This window comes from Miniopterus natalensis, chromosome 4, assembly GCF_054644295.1.
Source record: "Miniopterus natalensis isolate mMinNat1 chromosome 4, mMinNat1.hap1, whole genome shotgun sequence".
Lineage (NCBI taxonomy): Eukaryota > Metazoa > Chordata > Mammalia > Chiroptera > Miniopteridae > Miniopterus > Miniopterus natalensis.
This window is the reverse complement of record NC_142084.1, coordinates 8,478,023-8,503,803: the sequence shown is the minus strand read 5'-3', so window position 1 is coordinate 8,503,803 and position 25,781 is coordinate 8,478,023. Positions and strand designations below refer to the sequence as shown.

General features: G+C 50.4%; 1 protein-coding gene across 2 annotated transcripts in view; it reads right to left on the bottom strand.

The window, feature by feature from the left end:
• Positions 1-25,781, bottom strand: part of TBC1D9B (TBC1 domain family member 9B) — a 40,445-nt gene that overhangs the window by 3,432 nt on the left and 11,232 nt on the right. The window contains exons 6-20 of one of the 2 annotated variants that reach the window (XM_087816253.1): positions 25,161-25,368; positions 22,166-22,378; positions 12,228-12,389; positions 11,767-11,917; positions 11,088-11,302; positions 9,444-9,561; positions 8,245-8,530; positions 6,577-6,706; positions 6,362-6,460; positions 5,590-5,658; positions 4,437-4,680; positions 4,085-4,150; positions 2,653-3,009; positions 788-850; positions 105-211 (exon numbers count right to left, since the gene is read on the bottom strand). In XM_087816253.1, coding sequence (XP_087672379.1) covers positions 105-211; positions 788-850; positions 2,653-3,009; positions 4,085-4,150; positions 4,437-4,680; positions 5,590-5,658; positions 6,362-6,460; positions 6,577-6,706; positions 8,245-8,530; positions 9,444-9,561; positions 11,088-11,302; positions 11,767-11,917; positions 12,228-12,389; positions 22,166-22,378; positions 25,161-25,368 — 2,488 coding nt within the window. The remainder of the gene's footprint in view (positions 1-104; positions 212-787; positions 851-2,652; positions 3,010-4,084; positions 4,151-4,436; positions 4,681-5,589; positions 5,659-6,361; positions 6,461-6,576; positions 6,707-8,244; positions 8,531-9,443; positions 9,562-11,087; positions 11,303-11,766; positions 11,918-12,227; positions 12,390-22,165; positions 22,379-25,160; positions 25,369-25,781) is intronic. The other variant, XM_087816254.1, reaches the window with a different exon arrangement.

Genomic DNA, 25,781 nt, shown 5'->3' with positions numbered 1-25,781 from the left:
TAGAGGTAGACAGGAGAATCCCCCCCCTCTGGGGTGCCAGGTGGGAGGACCCAGCTTGGCTAGCATTCCCACAAGCATCTTTTGCAGGCTCTGGTGGGGCCTACCTGGTTCATTTTGGGAAAGTCCTTAATGGTCTCCTTCTGAACCTCTTTCTCCTTGGCCCACATTTGAAGGTAGTGCCGATAATCGGGAGGGCTGGTCCCCTTCTCCTCTGTGAGTTAGGAGAAGAAATTAAACTCCATGTATCACATGATAGAAAGAGGGCTGGGGCTAGTAGCAGGGAATGAGTGGGTTAGGGTGTGGTCTGGCATGGAGTTACCTGGGTCCTTTTATAAAACATCCCAGCATTTGGGGAGGTGGTGAAAGAACACTCCCAGAACACCAATGGATCTCCTGAGTTATGCTAAAGTAGGTTTGACCTAAACTGATAAAGATGAGCCAACCTGCTTTCCCCGCGATGGTGATAGAACCCCGGGGAGGCTGGAATAAGGCGGCATGAGAACAGCCCCGGCAGAAAGCAGGCACCCTGAGAGGGAGATGGCGGCAGCTGGGGTGTTCATAGCTACAAGAAGATTCAGGCCTGGAGCTGATGTGTGCAGGGCCTCCCGTGGCAGCTGATGGGCCACATGCACCTCACGGCCTCACCCTTTCCACAGGGAGAGCCTTGGAGTCAGGGTGGGTTTGCCATTTCCCGGGGGGGGGGGGGGGGGTTCCCTGAAGTGACAGGCACCCAGACCTCCTGGCTCCAGGTCTCTACCAGCAGCAGCGGAGACTGGCCTGTATATACCTCCTCTTTTTTCTTGGGTGTCCTCATTTCCAGCTCCCTCTCGCTCTTCCTGCCGTAGTGCTTCTGGACGACCAAGAAAAGAACACAGAGAACATTCTTTGTTAGGACTCCAAACCACTGAGGTCTGTGATGGGCTGGTCCATGTGCTCCTGCAGAAGCAAATGTGGCCCCAGTGGCTGGTCCTGTGCTCCTCTGCACTGGCTGCGGCCAGCCCTGTAGCAGTCGCTCCTTTCTCCACCTGGTTCCATTAAACCCCAGAGCCACCCCATCCTCACTTCCTGTCTTTCAAAGGAATATAAATCTCATCATTCAGTGTTTAAGTGAATGGTGGTGCACATTATGGAGAAAAATCCAAGAACTAATTTCTCTGCTGAAATTTCTCTGCAGGATGTGATACTAATTAGCAATTCAACCTTCCACCGCCACACCAACTGAGGGTGAAGTTTTAAATACCGCTCGGCTCTGTATTTCCAAGTGTGACACATTTGCTGGAGTTGGCACACCCTGTGCTTCCTATGTGACTCTGAACTGGGGGAGAAGCAGTCCTGTTCGCTGAGGCAATGGGGCCGTGGGGGACCTCTGGCTGGTGGCAGCTTCCCAGCTCTGAATGGCCTGCACTGCTGTGTGGTGGGAGGACAGGCGCACCTCTGGGCTCAGGCTTCTCACTGTGGAATGGAGACCCACTGCCTGCGGGCTACATGGTGTCTGAGGACAGGGCTCTGACCCCCCCGGCCCTGGCCTCTCCCAGAAGTGCTAGGGATGAGCCTACATCACTCCTCATTTGCCCAGGTTCTAGGTGTGATAGAGGTACATCTGCTTGCTTAGTTTGTATACTTGAAATCAAGGTCCTCAAACTTCACAGTCAAGGTCAACAGGGCTGACTGCCCTGGGTGTCTTTTTTTTTAATTTTTAAATTATTTTTACTTTTCGTTAATCCTCACCCAAGACAGTGTGTGTGTGTGTGTGTGGGGGGGGGGGGGGCAGGGAGAGGGGAAGAGAGAGAAAGGGGGAGAGAAGGGGAAAGAGAGAGAGAGACATCAATGTGAGAGAGACACATCTATTGGCTGCCTCCTGAACGAGCCCCAACAGGGGCCAGGGATCAAACCTGCAACCCAGGTAGTGCCATGACCAGGAACTGAACTCTAAGCCCTTTGGTGCACAGGCTGACGCACTAACCACCGAGCCAGGGCTGCCCTGGGTATCTTGACACACGCTGTTTTTAATTTCTGTTGGGTGTATTATCCTTGGTGTATAATGTCGTCTCCCCCCCCCCCCGCCCCGAGAAGTTACAGGGCAGTTTCGGTCTGTTTGGTAAGTGTATTATAAACGACCAGCTCGATGGCCAAATCCTAGGCCCAGAATGCCCCACCACCCTGGACTAATGCCCCCAACAGGCTTCAGATGCAGCACAGGGATGACTTCTAACTGGTACTCAACAAACATAGTTTTCCCTAACAGAAAAGTTGTGTGGACTGTGAAAAACATTTTTCAAGGACAGTACCTCCCACCACCCTCCACCTGTTTTACACTGTTGCAATGATAGCATTTGTTTTTTTTCCTATGAATGAGACAACAGAATACTTTTTGCACATGGCTGTGGGGCTGGCGCTCTGGTGCCTGCGCAATGCCCACCATGCTGCGTGTCCTCACTGACTACCCATGACAAGCAGAGGCCGCCCCTCTCCTCCCACAGTCCAAGGAGTGCTTAGCTCTGGGTCCTCCTCAGGACTTAGCCACAAAGGAGGCGTCCCTGGGACCAAGAGCTTGCAGGCCTCCTGACCGTGCAGGGAACTGTTAGGAAGATGGAGCCCAAGGCCTGGAGGAAGCCCAGGGCAGAGGGGTGCCCTTGCCCCCCCGGGACTAACCTTGAGCCTCCCAGGGCAGGTAAAGATCCAGATCGGAGGCCAGAGGAGATGCTGGAAAGGAGAGTGGAGGGCAGAGTGGAGGGCAGAGGGAGGGAAGGAGGGGCCAGAGTCCAGGAAGGCAGAGACAAGAGAAATGAGTGAGAACACCCCAGGGGTCTACCCAGAGAGAGGCAGTGCCCTCCTCTGCAAGTGACCCAATAAGGTAGGTTCCCCAACCCCCCAGGGGTGCAGGCCACCGGTGTAGGCCCCAGTGAGGCTGAGGTGGCCTGTCCCAGCAGTGCTCACCTTCTGAGGAGCTGTCCTCAATGAAATAGTGTGTTGCTTCCAGGGCTGACTCAGCCTCCTCTGGGCTCAGGGCTGTGCTCAGAAAGACAGGAGGGCAAGGACAGGAAGACAAAATGTGACTCTCACCATGGCCATCCTCCTGAGTCCTGGACAAAGGTGTGCCCTGCTCCCCCGGCCATAGAGCATGCAGTCACCATGAAGCTGGATTCTGGTTACTGCTACTTTCTTGACTTTTACTTGTGTTTGAAAATGTAATGGGTGTCCCAGGTAAAAATCCAGTCAGTGCAGCTGGAGGCCAGTCAGCCTTCCTTCCCCATGATGTGCCCAGAGGATCTCCTGGGACGCTCTGTGTTCCTGCCAGCATACGTGCGGGGACCATTTGTGCACAAATGACCTGCTCTTCTCACTTTATGCATCCTGGACGTTTGTCCATATGGGGACAATGTAAGCAGTCCCTGGGGGACTTACATGGTTCTAGGGGGCTTATTCTCCCTGATGTATGGAGGGAGTGCAGTGAGGGCTGAACAGTGTATGGCACACGGGGAGGTGGCAGGGCATGGGCCCAGGTCCACTGGAGTGCTGGACAAAGCAGGCTCCTGGCCCAGTGAAAGAGAGCCCTGGCCCCTCCCTCAGCAGAATCATTGGTGGCCAATAACAACTTCCCTGGAGGTGTCCGGAAGCCACTGCTGCTTGTCACATTACAGGGAAAAACCAGCCACAGGTAAGAGCAGGACTTGCCAGCTCTGGCTGCACAGAACAATCTTTAAAACTACCTATCTGGGCTAAGCCCCAGACCAGGGAAGTGACAGCCTCTGGGGATGAATGTGGCACCAGTATTTCAAAAGTCACTCCTAGACAGTTGCTGATACTGGGTGTGGCCAATAGCAAGGAGGGCAGCTCCACCCAGAGCAGAGTGCTTGGGGCCAGTACAGTTCTCAGGGACGCCACCTTGAAGAACTCCTGCTAAACTCCCAGGTCAGAGCCCTGCTCTCAGACCAAGACTGGGCTGTGCCTCAGCACTAGCTCCTGGGGAGGGGGAGCCCCCACTATGCTTGCCGCTCCCCCAGAGGCCTGTGCTTTGGATGCTGCAGGGCCAGCTCTGGACAGGTGACTGCCCCTTACTCGGGAGTGGGAGGAAGGCTCTCACCTGGGGGCAAGTGCAGCTTGTAGAGCACCTTGAGCTTGTCTGTCAGATCCCCGTGGTACATCCCACCTGTAGAGGAAGGCCAGAAGAGAGGCGTGCTGACAAGAGGGCTTCCAATTCTACGCTGACCCTCCTTTGCACACTTCTCCTTCCAGCAGGTTCTACTGGGCCCCCCCTCACAGATGACTCCCTCTGGGAGGGGCCCGGGGAGTGGGCCTGGGCCTCTTGATCTCCCCTGAGCTTCACCTTTCTCTGGGGCCCACAGACCCAGCAGTGGGCAGCACCAGTCTGAGGGACGACGAAACCCCACTGGGCTCCCATGTCTCCAGTTGAAAACAGCCCTGGAGCCACTCACTCATCCCCGTCACGAATTCCTTGAAGTTGATCAGCGAGTCCTTGTTTCTGTCCAGGAGCCGGAACATGCGCCCTGCTAGCACAGGAGTATGGGCACCGCAGGCCCAGGGCGTCAGGCTGGCAAAGAGTTCCTGGAACTGGCTGGCGTCGATGCGGTACTGCTCCAGGTAGGGCAGGCTGGGGTCCCGACGAACGGCTGTGGGCCTGCTGCTGCTCCCCCAGTACTGACTCGCCAGGTGCTTGGCCTGTAGGGAGCACAGCCTGGTGAGATGGGGGTAAGGACCACCAGGCTGGTCCATGTGCCCACCTTCCTCCTCCATCCAGGGTTGCAGAGACACGAGTGGTGAGCACTGAGACAGACTCAGCCTCACAAGACCTCTCGAGCTGGAAGCACCAGCCCTTGTTCACAGGTGTGGGAGCTGGGACAGAGCTGGGACAGGTCACAGCGGCCCATGGCAGGCAAGGGGCAGCGCTGGACTGTTCTGACCCTAAGGCCACAGTACAGCAGGGGCTGAACCAGAGGAAGCTAGGGGGGGCAGGTTGGAAGTGACCAGAACTAACCAGTGTGGCCTTTGCTGTTTGTGCCCACTCTTCAGCACCCTGTTCCCTTCATCTGTTAACAACACCTGAAATTTTCTTGAAAAGCCCCTCTATCCCACCATCAAGCAATGGGGTAGGCATATGGCCGCTTTGGCCCAGCGACAAACACTCCCTATAGTCACAGCACCTTGAGCCTTTAGAAAAACCACTCAGAAAGAAAAATCTTCTTTCCACCGGGGTTACTGAGAGGACAGGGTGACCTGGAGCTGCTGCTGACAGCCCTGCCACTCTGCAGGAAGAGAAGTTTAAGCAATATCAGAGACAGAGAGCCTGACAGCACATGCGGCACCTGGACCCAGCACACTTGAAGCTGTGCCTTCCTGGGCATTAATCAGAACCAAAATAGTCCTGTGGCTCTTCTGCATAAACTGACCTGTGTGGATTCCTGATGCTTAGGTAACGTCCTGCCTAAACTCTAAGGGTGAAAGGCTACCACATGAGCTTTGTGGTAACTACATCTGAGGGTGTTTTTTAAATCTACTTCTCTTCTGGCAGGAGGCTGCTGCACTGCGGATGCATTCAGGGGACAAGGAGGGGGTGCTGGCAATGCCCACCTTGAACACCATGTAAAGGTCCTCCAGCTCTTCAACTGAGAAACCAATGTCCCCAGGTATAGCCCGGACCTAGAAGGAAAGAGAAATGAACATAGTGAGAGATTCTCAAGTACCTGCTACGGTGGAAGCAAGATGTTCTGAGAGAACCCCCATGTGGAAGAAGAAAGCGAGAACCACCCTCTTGGTGCTGCCCACTAGTCAAGCACAGGTGGGCAGTCCTTTCAGGAAAGGGTGTGGTCCACTTGCTTCCCTCGACACCCATCTGCCACTCAGTTCGCACTCCCTTGGGGAGCACTGGGGGTTTTCTGTCCTGAATGCCAGGTCAAGGACAGAGGTGAGGGGCAGGCATCTTGTGGCTGCTGTCTGGGTCACTGGCTCTTTGGAAAGTGTTCTAGAATTTCTCAGTAAATTCTCCCTCCAGAGATGAGGGGGACAAAGGCTTACAGCAGAGGTCGGTGGACTGGTTGGGTGGAGGGTGACTGAGTGTCACTACCCAGAGGCAGGGGCACTGGCAGGCAGAAGGCTCAGCACACAGCAAGCTCGTGTTTGGCCTGTAGACACTGGGGCATCATGTACGTTTCCCAGTGACCAGCCATGAGCAGAAAACAGTGACTGGCACCTGCACTCCTGATGCCAGTCCCACATGAGGCAGCACTAGGTACCTCTGCGCCTGCCCAGCTCTGAGGGGAGGTCTGAAGACAGCATGGCAGGAGCAGCCTACCTGGGTTACCACCCCACCTTTGCCCCCACCGGCAACCTGGGGCCATCATACCACACTTCTCTTGGCTGTATCCTCCAAGGACTGGATCACTTTCAGCCTCTGTTTAAACCTCATCTGTTCAATGTCGTCGGCCCTCAGGCTGCTGAATTTCTGCAGGCCAAAGGTGATTCAGTGAGACAACGCAGGGGGCTGCCACTGCCAAGGCTACCTGCACCCACGTGCACTAAATCGAATGGCCTGGCCAAACATCCCCGATGAGGGCTGACCTCATATGACACTTTGAGGAGATCAAAGATGTCCACCTCTTCAGGAGGGTCATCTCCACTGGTCAGCAGGGCGTGGAGGTGAGGGATAGGTGGAGAAACACTCTGCTTATTGACCACATTATCCAGATATCTGGAGGGATTAAAGGACAGAAGTTTAGGCCACTAACAGGTGATAGGGGCCTCTTACCCACTGCTAAGTTCTGTGGAAGGACCTAATTTGCAGAGCCTCCCAATTAAGGAGGGAGCCTGCAGAGGGCTGGGTGTCCTCCAGGGGGGTAGGGGTGGGAGATGAGCCCTGGCAAATCAGTTTTCCCCCTGGGAATAGTGGAGAGAAGGCCTTGCCCCCTCAAGGCCTGAGGAAGAAAGACTGCCCTCTGGGGGTCCCATGGGCAAGACCCTTTATAAGCCCAGACCCTAACATACCAGGAGAAAGCTTTGTCCCAGTTGGAAGGATGTGCTCCCTCCCTCTACTGAGTCCTTGGGGACATGGGGACTCCCTGGCCAGGAAGAATCAGGGACCAAAGGAGTGACCCATGAGAAATGCAGGAGGACTCCAGCTGTGGAGGTGTCTTTGGGGTGTGCTATCCCGGGGACAGAGCCTCAGACAGGGCTTGACTTTGGCCAGCCAGGACCTCAGGCCTTCCTAGGCTCTCTGGGTTGGGCCTGACACTCAGATGGGAGAGGGTGGCTGATCTCCTACACCCACAGGTTCCTGTCTCTACGGAGGGGCCTGATGTTTCTGGTGTGACAGGCATGGGAACCAGTCTAAGACTCTGACCACTGGCTGAGCCTCCTGACATCACTGTGAACAAAGAACTCATACAGCCCAGGGAAGGGAAGCGACAACCCTGCCAGAACAGGAACCCTGCAGGCTTCCACAGCACCTGGGTTGGCTCAACAGGCAAGTGGCAGTGACCCAGGATGTCCTGGGAAGCTGGGATTCCAGGCCAGACAAGTACACACACATGGTCAGCAGGACTGTACAGAGCTCAGGGTCTGGGCCAGAATGACGCAAGGAGGGGACTGGATGTAAGGGGCATGAAGGCCAGGCTGGAGGACTCAGCTCCTTTGTACAGAGAACCACAAGTGGTAGGGGAGTCCCCATGTCCCAGGGAGAAATGGTAAGATTCTGATCAGAAAGATCCCTGTGGGATGCTGGTAGGTGAGAGGGGAGCAGGGAGAACCATAATGAAGCAGGCCTAGGGCCTAGGGCAGGAGCACTGTGGGCCTGGAGGGAGGGGCTGGATCCTCCAGAGGGTCTATGAGGGCAAAATATGGGGACTGGAGGAGAGGATGCCAGGACCACCTTTCAGCAGTCACAGCAGGCCCAGCGTGGGCCCTTAGTCTGGGTGATGGGAGTGAGTGATGCTGCTGGGCTAAGGAAGGCACGAGCAGGCGGCCCAGTTCCTCCCGTTGCCTCCTACCCAATAGGCCCTCCAGCCCAGCATGCTTGGGCTGACTCGTTTTATCTTTTCCAAGTGGTGATCACTACTCCTGTGCCATTTGTTTCCTACCAGAGAGAAGGCTCCATCCTGCCTCCTGGAGTGTCCCTGACTCTAGCCCTGGCTGGGCTCTTGCTGGACATGGCCACTGAATGCTGACCGAGGAGCACCCAGGGCTGATGCAGGGTCGGGCTCTCTGGCAGGAGGAGGTAGGCCATTCAGTCACCTGCCCAGGACGGTCATGGCTTCACCCTCGTCGCTGCAGCTGAGCAGCTGCTCCATGTTGGCATCCAGGATGGCCAAGGCCACTTGCAGGACCACCTTAATACCCTCGTAGAAGAAGCAGTCGACAATGACCACAGCGCTCTCGAAGGGCATGACGCTGAGGAAGAGGGTGAGGAACCAGGAGAGTGAGATGCTGGCGATTACTCCGAGATCCTGCATCTTCTCAGAGAGCTGGGGCAGGAAGTCTCTCGTGAGCTCTTCGAAGATTCCTTGGTCCACCAGGGCCCCTAGTGAGAACACGAGGAAGTGTATGGTGAGTCCTGCCCACTGGCTCTGGTGGCCGGTGTGGGCCCCAGGGCCTGAGGTGCAGAGGTGCAGGAAGCCCAAGGGTCCCTGGCCAGCTCTGCCTACAAGGCTGCAGAGTGGACAGCCGAGTGCAGGCTAGCCCTGGGCGTCTCCTCAGGTTTCCTATGGACTTCCTAGGAGTGGCTGGCAGGAAGAGAAGATGTTACACATTTATTTGGGGGTTTCAAAGAATGATTTCTTCCATTATACTGTTGTTGTTTCTTTTCCTGGGGAAACACAAATTCCTCCTTAGAAGTAACAGTGGCCTTGGTGGCTTCTGTGTGTACCTGCCCTGAAGCTAGTGAACAGGTGTGATTCTAAAGGACCCCAAGAGTAGAGACCCCCAAAACAGACAGTAGGGAAAAGACATCTTGAAAGAGCAGATGGTAATTATTTTATGGTAATTATATACCATAAAATACGTTTGCAAGTACTAACTACTACTAACACAGGATCCCCCTGCTGAGTCATGAGAGGTGGGGCTGGGTAACAGGTCCACGGTATACAATACACTCCAGTGTGAGGCTGAAAATTTTCTACAATAAAAAAATTTAAGAGTTAGATGTTTAGGAATTTAGGCTCCAAGTCAACTTTTAAAAACCACCGAATGTGTAACATCTTTTCTTCCTGCCAGCCTCTCCTCAGGAATCCACTGAAGTCTGGTGAGAAGACCAGTGCCAGCCTGCATCTGGCTCCCCACTCAGCAGCCTCCTAGCTTGTCTGGTGGGTACTGGGGCTGCCTCCAGCCTGCAGCATGGCTGTGAGGCCTCTGAGGGCTCACATGCGGGACATGCTGGGCAGGGAGTCAGACCCAGGGAGGCCCTCACCGAGACCCACCAGGCAGCAGACACTCACCCACCACCCTGGTGTTGTAGTAGTCAGGCAGCATTCGCTCGCAGAGGGCCACCAGCAGCCAGAAAGCCTCCTCCTCGCTGCCATAGAGCAGGAGTACTGAGGTGACGATGTTCATGGCCTGTGGGCATAGAGATGAGGGAGGCTCTGGAGCTGGACACCACAGAAAACTGTCCACTCCCTCAAAGGGTTTCGCTCTACAAGCAAGTCCGGCAACAACAAACCATCCCACCGAGCTCCATGTAATTTGTCAAAGAAGCAATTTGCATAAAGTCAATTTGACAGAAACAGTTAGCCAAGTCCCTCATTGGGCCAGCAGGCATTTGGAAAACTGAGAAGGCAGACATGAACACACAGCACTTTGGAGTGGTAGCTGGTGTCAGAGGCATGACACAGGCATAGGAAGATGTGTAAGTGAGCTGTGTGCAAGGCTATATGGCCACAAGGAGACTATGGCAAGACTGGGACCCAGCACAGCTTAAAAATTGTTTAAAGCTAGCACATTGGCTTGCCACACACTGGCAGGATGTCATGCAGAACACGGGCCCTACAGAAAGTGATTTTGGGGGAGTTGGCCTGCTTTTCTGAAGTCGAGGAGGAAACTACGGGAAACAGAAAGCAATTTGACCTGGCCAGAAAAATGCCCATTAGATTTACAATGAAATGATGCCAGAAATGTAAATCAAAACTGCAATGAGATGACACCTCACACCATTAGGATGGCTGTTATCAAAAACAGAAAACAACAAGAGTTGGTGAGGATGTGGAGAAACTGGAAGCCTTGTGCATGGCTGGTGGGAATGTAAAATGGTGCAGTTTCTGTGGAAAATGCTACGGCAATTCCTTAAAAAATTAAATACAGAATTACTTTATGACTAGCACTTCCACTTCTCGGTATATAAACAAAATAACTGAAAGCAGGGGCTGGAACAGATACTGTGCACCCAGGGTAGCAGCATACTCACAACAGCCAAAAGGTGAAGGAACCCAAGTGTCCACCCACAGATAAATAGATTAACAAAATGTGGTATATACATGCAATGGAATATTACTCAGTCTTAAAAAGGCAGGAAATTCTGACACCTGCTACAACATGGATGAACCTTGATGACATTATGCTAATGAAATGAGCCAGTCCCAAAAGGACAAATACTCTATGAGTCCACTTAGCTGAAGTTCCTAGAGTAGTCAGGTTCACAGAGACAGAAAGTAGAATGGTGGCTGCCAGGGTAATTAGGGGAATTGTTTAATGGGGACAGAGTGCCAGTTTTACAAGATGAAAGAGTTCTGGAGACGGATGGTAGTGATGGCTGCACAAAGGTATATTTAATGCCACAGAACTGTACACTTCAAAATGGTGAAGATGGTAAATTTTGTTATAAGTATTTTATCACACACACAAATAATCAGATGTCTCCAGGAACCATACCAGAAGAGCACAGAAGCTAACAATATATAGCATGGGGACAAGGTGAGCAATTAATATTGTTTTTAATTACACCTTTTTCTGTGGTCAGAAATTTTCTGGGGAAACAGGGCACAGTTGAAGGTATGTGAGGCCATCACTCAGGCCCAGGGCCATGGGGACCTGCTTCCATGAACCTCTGGTGAGCGATGCTGTCTCCGGGGCCCAGGTAAGCTCCTTACCTGGCAGTAGCCAATGGTGGGGTTCCGGAAAGCATAGGCAGTCAGCACCCGCCGCAGTGCGGCGATCCCGAGCTCGTTCTGGAAGGCAGGGTGCTCAGGCATGGAGCGGTGGAGGTCTCGCTCAATCTCCTCCGTGGCCAGGCTGTACTTCCCTGTGGACTTCTCCACCAGTTCAGCATAGTAGCCAGGGTGAGTCACCATCTCATTCCAGGCCCCTGTGGAGACAAAGCCGGCAGCTGTCTCTCTCCTCCTCCTCCCCTGGGACTTTAGGGACAATGACAGGGCAGGTTGGAGATGACAATGTACCACAGAGAAATGGAACTTTGGGATTAGTCATATAGTGTGAGGCAAAGGTAACCGCATGACTGCTCCTTGGAGGGGTCACCCCACCCAAGTTCTAATGGCTGATACCCATTCCTCCTGAAACTGTCCAAGTGGCCAAGGGTGTGAATGTTGTCAGAGCATGTCCCAAGGAAAGAAGGCCTGCTCACGTCCCACTGCAGGTAGAAAGGTGCCACCCCGGCAATGGGGGCCCACCCTTGGTGTCTGCTCCCCAGGACCCCTCCTGGCGTGGGCCCGAGCGAGGCCCCTCACAGCGGAGTCCCACTTCCACCCTGCAAAGGTCTGGCAGCTCCTGCCTGGCCAACTCAGGCCAGCTGGGGTCAGCAGGGCAGCTCACCAGAGAAGAGGAGCCAGAGTTCCCCACGGAGGCCCTCGGGAATGCCCTTCAGCACCAGCTCCCGCGTCTTGGCCGTGCGGTACATGCACATACCGCGCCCATACTCAAAGAAGTGGATGTTCCAGGACTCCTCCTTCATCTTCTCCTTGGCCTGGGGGAAGCATCGAGGAGCCTGTTGGTGTGACCCGGGGTGCTGGGACCCAGGTGGCTCTCCTGCCTTCCTCCCCCATCTAGCATGCTGACAGGGTATCTCAGGTTTCCAAGGGCTCACAGTAAAAATGCCACCGGCTCAGGCTGGGCTGAGCACAGCCCCAGCCTCAGGTGGCAGGCATATGGTCCTCCCTGCAGAGACCTGAGGCCCATATCCACGACACTGCCTGTGATGGGCATAGCCGCAGGTTGGCCCTGCCCCCCCATTGTGTGGGCCTAGCACAGCAATGGAGCCCATGCTCTGGCCTTACCCCCTTGGCCCCCAGGTCCTCCATCGGTGCATTTCTCTGGAAGAGTTTGAGCAGGCCCTGGGAAGCAGTTGGGGCCTCCTGTGCAAGGGAGTTCTGGAGGCCACCACAGGGTGAGGTGGGGCTGGCGGGCTGCTCTGACGCCTCCTGAGGAGCTTGCGAAGACTGGAAAGTACAACACAGAGGGAGAACACTGAGCCTGCAGACCTCCTATGTGCACTCAGTCACTGCCTGCAGGGGGCACATGGGGTGGGCAGCACTTGGTCTAGACGAGCAGGAGGCTACCCTTGGGCCTGGCCCACCACCTCACCAGACACCTAAACTGTCTTCCTCCACCAAGCTCACCCACGCTGGCTGGCCTTTCACTGGGATGGTTCTGGTCCTGTGAGGCCCTCTCAGTGAGGTCAGGGCCAGGAGAGAAGAAACTCAAAGACGCCAGCTCGTGTACCCCCATAGGGTCTGATGCAGCGCTGAGTTCCCAGGGACACTCTCTATTCCAGCCTCTGGGGTGCAGACTCAGCTGACCCTAGGGATGGCTGTTGGTGGCGTCTGCCGATTGTTCCTGGGCCCCTCGCCACAGTGATTAGCTCAGGTTGAGACTGTCAGGAAAGAGCACTAGGGACTCCATGGAGCATGAGCACCAAGCCATGCAGGGAAAGTGGAGTAGAGGCCCCTCTCCAGCACAGGTCCAAGTCTGACAGCCTACCCTGCCCTTTTCAGAGTGACAGGGTCCTAACTGAGGCAGTCCCTCCTGCAGGTGCTCTCCACGACTGTCTACCGAGTGAGGGAAGGTGTCCCCTTTCCTCAGGCCACCTGTCCACTGCACCCTGGGGCTCTGGAGGTTCTGGGGCTCGCTGGCCCACGTGCCTCTCTGCTTTGGACATTCATGCCAGCTTCAGACTGGGCTCTTCTCAGTGGTCTGCTGTAGCTTCCAACGAGGCTGCCAGGAATTTGCGGGCGAACATAAAGACACAGACCTAGAACTGGATGTAAGGAGGGGATCCTTGCCTGTGGACTGCCTCTGCTGGGGTTTACCTCCCCAAAGGGTCTAACCAGCATTAGGGGAGGCCCCAGGAGGGCTGGAGGCCCCTCCCCAGTGCAGGAGCCTGGGAATCTGCTTTCCCATTGCACAGATGGCCAAGGGCAAGAAAAACGAACTCTGTGGGTTCTGGGAACCTACAGGGAGGAGACAATATGGGGCTGGCAGAAGGAAAGGGGGGCACCAGGGACAAAAGTCTGCAAGGAAGCCCTGAACTTTAGGGTTCTTTCCTGGCTTTCTGGAACCCCCAGCTCGGGCCCTCCACTGCCAATACAGCAAGTAGGTAAGTTCCTAGCCTGACACCAACCCCAGGCCCCCAAGGAGAAGGTCTCCTGTGGGAATGCAAACCCATCTCCTCAGGGAAGCACTGGCATCTGAGCCCCTTTTGCCAGCGTGGGTGATGCCGGACGCTTGCCCCTTGCTCTCCAGACTGTATGCTGCCTGTAGGCACCCAACTTCCAGATGAGCTCACCACCTTGGGCAATGGCCTGTGTAGGCAGCTTGTCCTCTGGCCCAGGGATCAGGTGGTCCAGAGCCAGTGCCCTCTCTGGTTCTCCCCTCAGCTCCTTCTCTAGCACCCACTGACAGAAACAATACGTTTCTTGGGCAGACACTGGTCATTGGCTCCCTGGAATCCACTTCTGCCAGCAGCAGCTCCCCGTTTTCATGTGGGGGCACATCTCTCTCCATACTTTGTGGGTTCTGCTGAGCCTGGGGTGATGACCCCACGCTAATTAATTAGCATTTCCCACCCATACCCACAGGGAACTTGGGGTACTGTGTCACCCAGTGGCCACCAGGGAAGTGCAGTGGTGACTCTACAGGGAACATCAGGATGAGACAAGGAGGATGCAGGGGCTTCTGCCATCCTGGTACCACACCCAGCCTGGGAATGACACTGCTGGCAGGAAGCTCCATTCAGTGGGCAGACGCCAGCTCTGATGACAGGCAGTCACTGCATGGACTTCTCAGCTTTGTGAGCCAGTGAGCTCCCTCTGTGAGTTCCAGTCTGAGCTGGGGCTTCTGCCCTTGCGTCATCCTGTCAGCTCTGACCTCGCCTGGCCACTGGCGCAGCACTCTACTTTTCCTGTGTTCCCTGCAAGGGACTCTCCATGACCGATGGTTTTGCAGGAGTACACGTTAAACCCGTCAAACTCTACTCTTTCAATATGTACCACATATTGTATGTCCACTGGACAGTAGAGCAGCTTTTAAGAAAAAAATTAAAAAGGGGAAAAAGAAGATAACTGCTAGCTTACACCCAAAGGCCACTCCTCTGCCCTGGCTACTTTTCTGAAATAGATCTGGGGTCCACTAAAATACTTTTTCATGACAAACTGCTAGAATCCAGGGGGCAAGAACCTAGTCCAGACAGAGTACCCTGGTGCAGAGAGCTTTGTTGGGTATTTCTGAGATTCTCTATGGTTAGGGCCACCCTACCGTCTCCCTCTTCCCTCAGCTCGTTAGTGGATTCTGTGTTGTTCTGTTTACTTATCTGTAAATGAGCGAGAGAAATCTGCTCCCAGTTTCACTGGTTGCTGCTCAGAGTCACTTGCTGAGGCTTCTGTTCAGTGAGTCATCATTTTTGGGGTGAGGGAGCTATTTTTTGGTGATATCTGAACTCCCTGGCTCTAAGGACTGCCAGAACAGAATCCTTTTTCTCCTCCCACCATCACCTCCGAACAGCTGCTGATTCTGTGTCTGCACAGAATAACGCTGCACTTGGTGCTCTGACCCCCACCTACTGCAGTCTGGGGGTTGTGAAAATACGCGTTTGTTGAAGATGTCTCTGGGCTTTTACTTTTGCTCTGACTGTTGCTCTATGTTTTTATGAAGAAAGTTGGTAAGGTATAAAAAATTACCCAACTACCACTACCTTGTCCCAGTTGAAGACCACTTCAGTCAGGCTTTTCCTCCTGCCCTTCCACGGAACAACTCTTATCAAGACCACTATGACCTCTCTGCCATCTCCAGTGGTCCACTCTGAGTTCCCCTTATCCTTGACCTTAAATGTCATATGTCCAAAATGGAATTCTTCCAAACCTGCTCTTCCTGCATCTTCCCCATGTCATTAAATGGTGGTTCTGTTCTTTAGGCTGCTCAGGACAAAGCTACAGTGTCATCTTTGACCCCTTCTTTCTCTTACACCCCACATCTACCCTATCAGTTCTCACAACTACCTTCAGAACACATCCTATTATACATTAACACCAAACAATCCCAAAAGGAAATTAAGAAAATAATTCCATTTATAATAGCACCAAAAAGAATAAAATACTTAGGAATAAACTTAATCATGGGGGTGAAAGACATACACTGAAAAGTAAAAAACACTGCTGAAAGAAATTAAAGAAGACACAAATAAATGGAAAGACATACTGTGTTCATGGATTGGAAAACTTTAAGACTGTTAAGACATCGGTACTACCCAAAGTGATCTTCAGATTCAGTGTAATCCCTATCAAAATCTAAATGACTTTTTTGCAGAGATAGAAAAATATTTTCTAAAATTCATATGGAAACTCAAGGGACCTGAAATAGCCAAAAAAATCTGGGACAAAGAACAAAGGTGTAAGCCTCAGACTTCCTGATTTAAAAATTTATTATAAAGCTATAGTAGTTAAAACAGTATGGCACTGGCATAAAAACACACTAGTAGACCAATGGAATAGAACTGAGAGCCCAGAAATGAACTCTCGCATTTATGGTCAAATGATTTGCAACAAGGGTTCCAAGACTGTTCAATGTGGAATGAATAGTTTTTACAACAAATGGTGCTGAAAAACCTGGATATCCACACACAAAATGATGAAGTTGGAGCCTTTCCTCACATCACACACAAAGATTAACTCATAGTGGAGCAAACACCTACATGCAAGAGCTAAAATTATACAACTTTTTGAACAAAACAGAGGAAAAGCTTTATGACATTGAAATGGCAATTTCTTGGATGTGACATCAAAAGCACAAGTAATAAAAGAAAAATAGATAAATTGAACTACATAAAAATTAAAAACTTGTCTGCATCAAAGGACACAATAATCAGAATAAGAAGGCAACCCACAGAATGGGAGAAAAGGTTTGAAAATCATATATTGATAAGAGGTAATATTGGCAATATATAAAGAAGTTCTAAAACTCAACAACAAAATCAAACAACCCAATTAAAAAAATAGGCAAAGGACCTGAACAGACATTTCTCTAAAGAGGACATACAATAAGACATGAAAAGATGCTTAACGTAACTAATCACTGGGAAATGCAAATCAAAAACCAATGAGATCTCACATCATACCCATTAGAACAGTTATTGTAAAACAAACAGAAAATAACAAGTGTTGGCACAGACCAGGAGAAATTAAATCCTTTTGCATTTCTGGTAGGAATGTACAATGGTGCAACTAATGTGGAAAACCGTATGGTAATTCCTCAAAGTAGTAAACACTGAATTACTATTTGACCCAGCAATTCCACTTCTGGGCAGTTCTCTCCCCAAATAACCAAAAATAGGGTCTTGAAGAGAAGTTTTTTTCAATCCTCACCCACTGAATTTAGAGAGAGTGGAAGGGGGGAGGGAGAGAGAGAGAGAGAAACATTAATGTGACTGAGACACATCGACTGATTGCCTCCCATACGTGCCCCCAACCAGGGCCAGGGATGGGACCTGCAACTCAGTTATGTGCCCTTATGCGGGAATCGAACCCGAGACCCTCCAGTGTGCAGGCTGATGCTCTAACCACTGAGCATGTTGGCCAAGGTGAAGAAAAATTTTTTTAAATTAATTTTTCTTTTCAATTACAGTTTACATTCAATATTATTTAGTAACGAAAGGAATTTTTACACCCATGGTCACAGCACCATCATTCACAACAGTCAAAAGGTGGAAGCAACTCAATTGTCCATCAAAAAATGGATACATATTTTTATTTAAAAACTAAATTTACTGGGGTCACATTGGTTAATAAAATTATGTATGTTTCAGGTATACAATTCTACAGTACATCACCTGTATACTGTATTGTATGTTTACCACCCCAAGCCATCACCATTTTTCCCTTCTTTACCCTCTCCTACCTCCCCCAACCCTCTTCCCTCTGGCAATCACCATACTGTCTTCTGTGAGTCTTTGTTTTCTTTGCTTAATGCCTTCACCCTTCTCACCCAGCCCCCAACCCTCTCCCCTCTGACAGCTGTCAGTCTGGTCTCTGTATCTATGAGTCTGTTTCTACTTTGTTAGTTTATTTTGTTCATTAGATTCCACATATAAGTGAAATCGTATGGTACTTGTCTTTCTCTGACTGGCTTATTTCACTTAGCATAATACTCTCCAGGTCCATCCATGCTGTAGCAAAAGGGAAGATTTCTCTCTTTTTAATGGCCACTGATCTACTGATGGGCATTTGGGCTGCTTCCAAATCTTGGCTATTGTAAATAATGCTGAAATGAACATAGGGGTGCATTTATTCTTTCAAATTAGTGTTTCGAGTTTCTTCGGATAAATACCCAGAAGTGGAATTGTTGGATCATATTGTAGTTCTATTTTTACTGTTTTGAGGAACCTCCACAGTGTTTTACATAGTGGCTGCACAAATCTATATTCCCCCCAGCAGTGCACGAGGGTTCCCTTTTTAAAAAAATATGTTTTATTGATTTTAGAGACAGAGGGAGAGACAGAAACATCAATGAGAGAGAAACAACATCCATCAGCTGCCTCCTGCACATCCCCCACCAGGGACCAAGCCCACAATCAAACTGGTGACCTCTTGGTACATGGGTTGACCCTCCACCACTGAGCCACACTGGCTGGGACCCTTTTCTCCACATCCTTGCCAACACTTGTTGTTTGTTGATTTATCAATGATAGTCATTTTGACAGGTGTGAGGTGATATCTCATTGTGGCTTTAATCTGCATTTCTCTGATGACTAGTGATGCCACATGATTTCACTTATATGTGGAATCTAAAAAACAAAATAAATGAACAACCAAAACAGAAACAAACTTATAGATACAGAGAGCAAACTGATGGGTTGCCAGGTGGAAGGAGAGTTGGGGGGCTGGGTCAAAAAGGTGAATGGATTAAGAAGTAAAAATTGGGCTCTGGCCGGGTAGTTCGGCTGGTAAGAGTGTCATCCCAATATGCCAAGGTAGCAGGTTCAATCCCCGGTCAAGGCACATGCAGTAATCAACCAATGAATGAAAGAATAAATGGAACAAGTTGATGTTTCTCTCTCTCAAATCAATAAAAAAAAAAAAAAGCTTTAAAAAAATTGGTACTTGCGCCCTAGCCGGTTTGGCTCAGTGGTTAGGGTCTCGGGTTCAGTTCCAGTCAACGGCACATACCATGGTTGCAGGCTTGATCCCCAGCTCGGGTCGGGAGGTGACTAATCAATATCTCTCTCTCTCACATCAATGTCCTTCTCTCTCCCCACCTCCCTTCCATTCTCTGAAAAGCAATAGAAAAAATATCCTCAGGTGAGGATTAAAAAAAAAAAATTTGGTACTTAACAAAACAGTATAGTACAGCATAGGGAATATAGTCAATAATATTGTAATAACTATGTATGGTGCCATGTGGGTACTAGACTTATCAGGGGGATCACTCTGTAAGTTATATAAATGTCTAACCACTACGCTATACACCTGAAACTAATAAAAATAATACTGAATGTCAACTGTAATTGAAAATAAAAATTAATTTAAAAAAATGAATGGATAAACAAAATGTGAGAGAGAGATATATAATGGAATATTATGCCAGTGAAATAAATCAGGAAAGGATAAACACTGTATGATTCCTCTTGTATGAGGAGTCAAGTTCACAAAGCAGGAAAGAGTGATGTGGTTACCAGGGACTGGGGGTGGGGGAGAGGAGTCAGTGTTTAAGGTGTACAGAGATTCAGTTTTTCAAAATGAAAACAGTACTGTGGATGGATAGTGGTGATGGTTGTATATCAGCGTGAATGTACTTCATGCCACTGAAATGTACAATTAAAAATGGTAAAGGTGGTAAATTTTACCACAGTATTTTACCACAGTAAAAAAATATTTATCCTGAATTTGACCATTTCTCACCAACTTCACTGGTACCACCTTAGCCAAGACTCTATCACCTTGTGTCCTGATTCCTGTCGTAGCCTTCCAACTCGTCTCTGCTTCTATTCTTGCCACTCTCCAGTCCTGCACTGTCCAAGAGAAATATCATGAGAGCCTACATGTAATTTAAAATTTTCTAGTATCCACATTAAAAAACAATAAATTGGTGAGATTAATTTTAATAATGTATTTTATTTAATCCAATATAGTCAAAATATTACCATTTCAACATGGAATCAATATAAAAATTATAGAGATATTATAGAGATATTTTACATTCTCTTTTTCATACTAAATCTTCAACCTCTGGTGTGTGTAGTTTATGCTTTTAGCACATTTCAAGTGGACTAACAGCATTTCAGTGCCAATAGCCATGTGTGGCTACTGTGATAGCTGTGCCTCTAAACTATTCTCAACATGGTGGTCAGAGTAGTTCTATTAAAACATAAACAGACTGTGTGCCTCTTCTTGACAAAACTCTCCAACAGCTCCCCTTCTCACTCAGCATCAAAGCTAGAGCTTATGAGGCCTTACATGCTCTGGCTTCCTGCCTCCTCTCAGCTCACTCCTCTACCTGGTCTCTGCTACTTTTAGTTGTCTGTGCCCAGAACAATCTGGCCTCACTTCTTTCCATTTTCCTGCTCAAATGCCACCTGACCAGACCCCCAGTTTTCCCTTGCACTCCTGATCCCTTTATCCTGTTTATTTTCATCCAGGGCCCTTACCACCACCTAACATACTGGATGTTTATTTGTTTACTGTCTCTCTCACTAGAATATAAGGTCTTAAGAGGACATGAATTTTGTCTACTCTGCTTACTGCTCTAATCCTAGTGCCTAGAATAGCACCTGGCACCTATGGGGAATGCAATAAAAATGTGCTGGGTGAATGAATGGTGAGCTCTGGAGGGGCTACGGGTCCATGCTTACTCTGGCCGTCTGGCCCTATCATTCATGGTGGACCTCATGAAGGCAGCTCAAAATTCCTGCTCATGTCCCTTTCACCCAATCCAATCTTACTCTCTTCAAATCCCAGATCCAGCCCAACCTCCTCTAACAAACTTTCCCCGGGCCTCCTCCCATCTATTGCTTATCTACTCAATAACTTACTGAGCATTGATTACAGGGGTGGAAAATATATAGGCCTTTGTGGGCCAGACCAGGTGGGGCTCTGGGTAGCTGGGGGGCACATGCTGCCACTCAGCTCCATGCCACTCAGTGGGAATGTGGGCCCTGTAATGAACGGCAGGTCTGCTGATTTTTATGGACCCTTGTAATCATGAAGTGTTTTCATAGTTTCAGAATGATCAACAGCACAGAGCTTGTCACACCAGGAAGCAAGGAAACAATCAAATGTGGTATTGTCAAAAGAACACTGGTGCCAACCTGAAGAAGCTCCCTCTGCTCACAGATGGAATGAGGATAATAACTGTCATGGATTGAAACGCATAGAGTTGCTTAAATCTGCAAGTTCATAATTATACTAAAAAGTAAATATAAAAATGAATTGATCACATTTGGAGGATACTAGACAACTAACATTATTATTTTTTTGTTGTTAATCTTCAACTGAGGATATTTTTTCCACTGATTTTTAGAGAGTGGAAAAGAGGGAGGGGGAGAAAGAGAGAGAGAAAGAGAGAGAGATAGGCACACATAGGGAGAGAGAGAAACATCAATGTGAGACACACCAGTTGGTTGCTTCCTGGGGATCAAACCTGCAACCCAGGTACGTGCCCTTTGACCAGGAATCGAACCTTGGGTGCGTGGGCCGATGCTCTACCACTGAGCAACACCAGCCAGGGCCCAACTCATCATTTTAACAACTAGCAAAGAACAGGAAAGAACAAGGGATTTATTTTCCCTTTTGTATATAAACTGTGCCTCAGGTTCACTAAAAAATTGATGAGGAAAGTTTCCTTTACGGGAGTACTCCAGCTGACAAACAGAACAAATGACAGAATTACAGTGCTGCCATTGCAATCTCTGATGAATGACTGGATCTAGGCATCGCTAACAGCACACGACAAGAAGACCAGGTGTCATATGTGTATCTCTTGGTGGAAGTACCATCACCTCAATCCTGCGTATGAGTGGACTTGCCCCCCCAAACACAAATAACTGAACCTGAATTTGATCTGGATTTTACTACTCAACCACCAACTTACAGAAAACAGGAAAATGCAGTCAATAAAAACCACTTGGAGAAACTCTACAGCACAAATGACCCAATTCCATCAAAGAAATACTGAGAAAGAGCAGAAATCTATAGAGAAAAATGAGTTTAAAAAAACATATCAACTGATTGTAATAAATGACCTCTGTGTACTTCAATTCCAATGATTAAACTGTAAAAAGTACATCTACATTTGGGAAAATATGAATACAAGTATTTGATATTCAGTAATTCTTGTGAATTTTGTTGGTGTAATAATGAGATTGTAAAATCTTTAAAAGGGGTCTTATCCTGTAGGAATCTCAGACTGAAAGATTGATGGGAGAAGCGCCAGGTTAATAAACCTAAGCTTCCAAGCTGAACGGGCTACACAAGGCTTCTCCTGTGCAGAGGGACTTGAGGCAGCCGGGAATGCTCAGGAGGACTAGGGGGTGTGGTGGTGTGCAGAGGCCTATGACATTGGGTAACGCATGCGTGGCTGGACACCTGAGGTGTCAGAGCTGGGTCAGGCTCTCTATCCCATACCTAGCAGGGACCCTCCCCACCAGGGCCCATGGGAGGCACTACAGGGCTGCCTGGGTTCTTCTTCTGGCCCTGACCACCACCTCCCGGCTCCCAAAGCACTGTCTCACCTCTGGGGCTGGATCCATGACTCTGGCTTTCCTTCCCACACTGTTGTCACCTGGATGCTTAGATGACGTTTTCAGAAGAAAGTCAGAAATCCTCTGAACCAAGAAATCTCGGTCTTTAAGGTTGGCAAACAGGAAGGTCATTTTGTTCTTGGTGCTAATAGAGAGAGGGCTGGGCAGGACACTGGAGCTGTCGGCTTTTTCAACAATGGTCACCTAAGAAGGCAAAAACACTGGGTGTCATCTAGCCGGCATGGCTCAGTGGTTGAGTGTCGACCTATGAACCAGGAGGTCACGGTTTGATTCCACATGCCCAGGTTCCGGGCTCGATCCCCAGTGTGGGGCATGCAGGAAGCAGCCGATCAATTCCTCTCTTTCATCATAGATGTTTCTCTCTCTCCCTCTCCCTTTCTCTCTGAAATCAATAAAAACGTATTTTAAAAAAACACCAAAAACCACTAGGTGTCTGTGTCTTGCTATACGAAGCTGGAGAGGTTCTGTGACTGTGCAAGCACAGTGACCTCAGGCAGCCCTCCCCTGGGAGGGTGCAGTGAGTGGATAGGGGCACTAGGGCCTACTACATTCACATTCTAACTCTGTCGCTTGCTGCTATGAGTAAGTTACATGCATCTCTAAACCTTGTATTTTCACTTGTCAATGGGGGTGAGCACAACAGCCCTGCTGGTCTGTCATGAAGAGGGGGGCCTAGCTGCTGGCCCTTATTAGTTTCCCCAAGTGGCCAGTTCTTTCCCTGCTCTGAAGCCTGGTGAGCAGCCTGCCTGAATGGCCATCCTAAGCATCGATTGATTCCCAAAATACTTGCTGATAGGTGCATCCAGGGCTCAGCTCTGACCCCAAGAAGTGTGGACAGAGCAGCACAGGCATGGAAAGCGCAGGACAGGCTTTCAGGGGTGCCTCTGTAGAGCCCACAGCCTGGGGTAGGGGCAGACAATGGCCACGTAGGCTAAACACAATCACTGGTGGTAGTGGGGGTGCTTTGCACTGAAGGCTTTTCTGGGGCGGTAACAGCTGAACTGAGACCTGGTGCAGCCAGGTGAGGAGCTGGGGCAGAGACCCAGTAACAACACTGAGGAGGTGCCGGACTGGCCAGATGGACAAGGAGAAGCCGGACAAGCTGGGGCCCGGTAAGCAGGGGAGGGCAGGGGCGGTGTGTGTGTGTGTGCATACATGTGAATGTATGTATGAATGTGTATACATGTGTATGGTGTGTGTATACATGCATATACATATGCATGGGAGTGTGTGCATGCTTATGAGGTGTGCATGTGTGAGAATCGTGTGCGTGTGCATGTATGTGGGATGGTGTATGTATATGCACTGGTGTTATGTGCATATGCATGTGCGTGCGGGCTCATATGCATGGTTTGTGTGTATACACATGCATTCGAGTGTATGTGTGGCACACACACGTGCACACGAGTGCACACATGTATGTGTGTATGAGTGTGTAACGTGTGCATATGCATGTGAGTAGTGTTCATATGTGTGTGCATGTGTATGTGCATGTGTACACACGTGAACTGATATCTGAGAAGGGACAGACAGCTCACAGGTCCAGCAGAAGACGCTGGAAGATTCCAAACAGGGTCACAGGGTGCCATCATGCTCTGACTGACATGCATTGGCTGCTGTGCAAGGATGGGTCCTAAAGGGGTTAAGTATGTGTAGGACACTCCGGAGGTGGCCCAAGCAGATACTGGTGTCCTAGGTGGTGGCTGTGGAGATGAAGGGATATGCTATGGTCAAGACGCAGGAATGAGGCCAGGTCATAATCAAGAGTCGCTCTTGCTTCTCACCTGAGCAGACTGAAGGAAGGGGCGACACTGCCTGGGGCAGGATAAGAGCATGTTTGGGTGTGCAAATTCAAGAGTGCAGCTGGCTCTCAGTGAGGACCCCTGTGAAGCCTCCCTGGCTGGGATGTTTAGGATTGGTTAGTGCTGGGCCAGGGCCTACATCTCACCAGCTGCAGAGCCCATTCTAAGAGCACAAGATGGTCCTGCTCCCCAACTCTCTGCTATCAGAAATGTCAGGAGGAATGGAGCTGGGGCCTAAGGAAACCCCCATGCTGGCCCCCAGGCCTCAGGGCCATGTCAGTATAGCACCCAGGACAAACCCATGAGCCTGGTACCAAAGAGCCTGGGATCAAGGGTCACCTATGGGCCCTGCAGCGTGGAGCTGTGGCTCTTTTAGTCCTTTGTTTGACTTTCCTTGGGAAACCCAGGCAGCATGCTAATCCACACCTATTCACAGCTACACCTGTAACTCGAGGGCTTTGTACAAATGCCAGGAAGGTCTCACTCCTCTAGGTTTTTAATAAAATAAAAATACTGTGATTTAGGTTATAACTTAAAAACCTCACTGTGCCTTAGCCAGTTTGCCCTGCTGGGCCAAGAGGAAAAGGAGGCCTTGTGACCTGCCCTGACCTTGGGACCAGGGCCTTAGTGCCTTCAGTCTGTATGGATCCCTCTCTCTCACTGTCCACATTTCCCAATGCAGTAACAGGAAAAAAGGCCTCCACCTTTTACAAGTGAGAGCTGACTTTCCACGACACTGCTAAAGCCTGAGCCACAGCAAAGGTAGTTGCCAAGAGGAACAGTGAGGGAGCCTCTGAGAATGACATGGGGGGGGGGGGGGGGAGGCTGGTGCAGGGTCAGCATCCTCCAAGCCCAGCCAAAGCAGGGCTTTGCCAAAGTCCAACTGCCGGCCAGGAAGGCAGGACTGAGGGACTCCCACCAGAGAGGCTTGGATCCTTCCTGAAGTTTCCTTATGTACTAGAGTGAGCTCTCCTGGCCAAAGCCCCACCCCGTCTGCCTGTGAGGCCAGGTGACCCCTGAGGACAATTCCTATGCACCCACTCTCCAGAGGCCTGCACAGGGCAGATGCTCAGGGAGGTGCCGACTCACCATGTGCCCATCTCTGAATGCTGAGGGGCCAACCAGGAGAGTCAAGGCAGAGCTGGAGGGGGCTGGATGCTCACCTCCCGCAGGGGTATGATGAGGTGGCAGACGTCCTCCTCCTTGCTGGCAAAGCAGATGTAGTTGCTGGAGATAAACATCTGGCCGGGGATGTGCAGCTTGTTGAATGGAGTCCACAGGGTGCAGCTTGTGTGGCCGTCCAGCTGTTCGTCCCTGGGCAGCCGGAACATGGCCCGGTAGTACTCGTTCTTGGCTCGTGCATCTAGGTCTCTGGGGAAACCATGGTGGGGGTGGGAGGAAAGGGTCAAGAGTTTGGTTTTCACATTGGATTTGGGCTCTCTGGGGTCCCCCTGTGAGCAAGTCTTGCCCAGGGATCTTAGAGTTCAATAAAACATGCACCTTAAGTGGCCAAGTGACATGTGAGACATTCATATGACCACAGAGGAACAGTCAGCAAACCACCTGTCCTTAGACTTGCTGGCTATGGGAGGTCACCTGGAGGCTGAGAGGGTATGGCTCTCATTGCTTGCCCAGAGGATCCCTGTACCCACCCTGCTGCTTCTCACTAGGAAGACTCAGCCCCACCTAGAAACCCAGACAAGGACCTCCTGACAGGCACGATGCTATTGCTTGATATAAAACGCACGCTCGCCTGGCTCATGGCTGTGTAAGGTGGGGCCTGG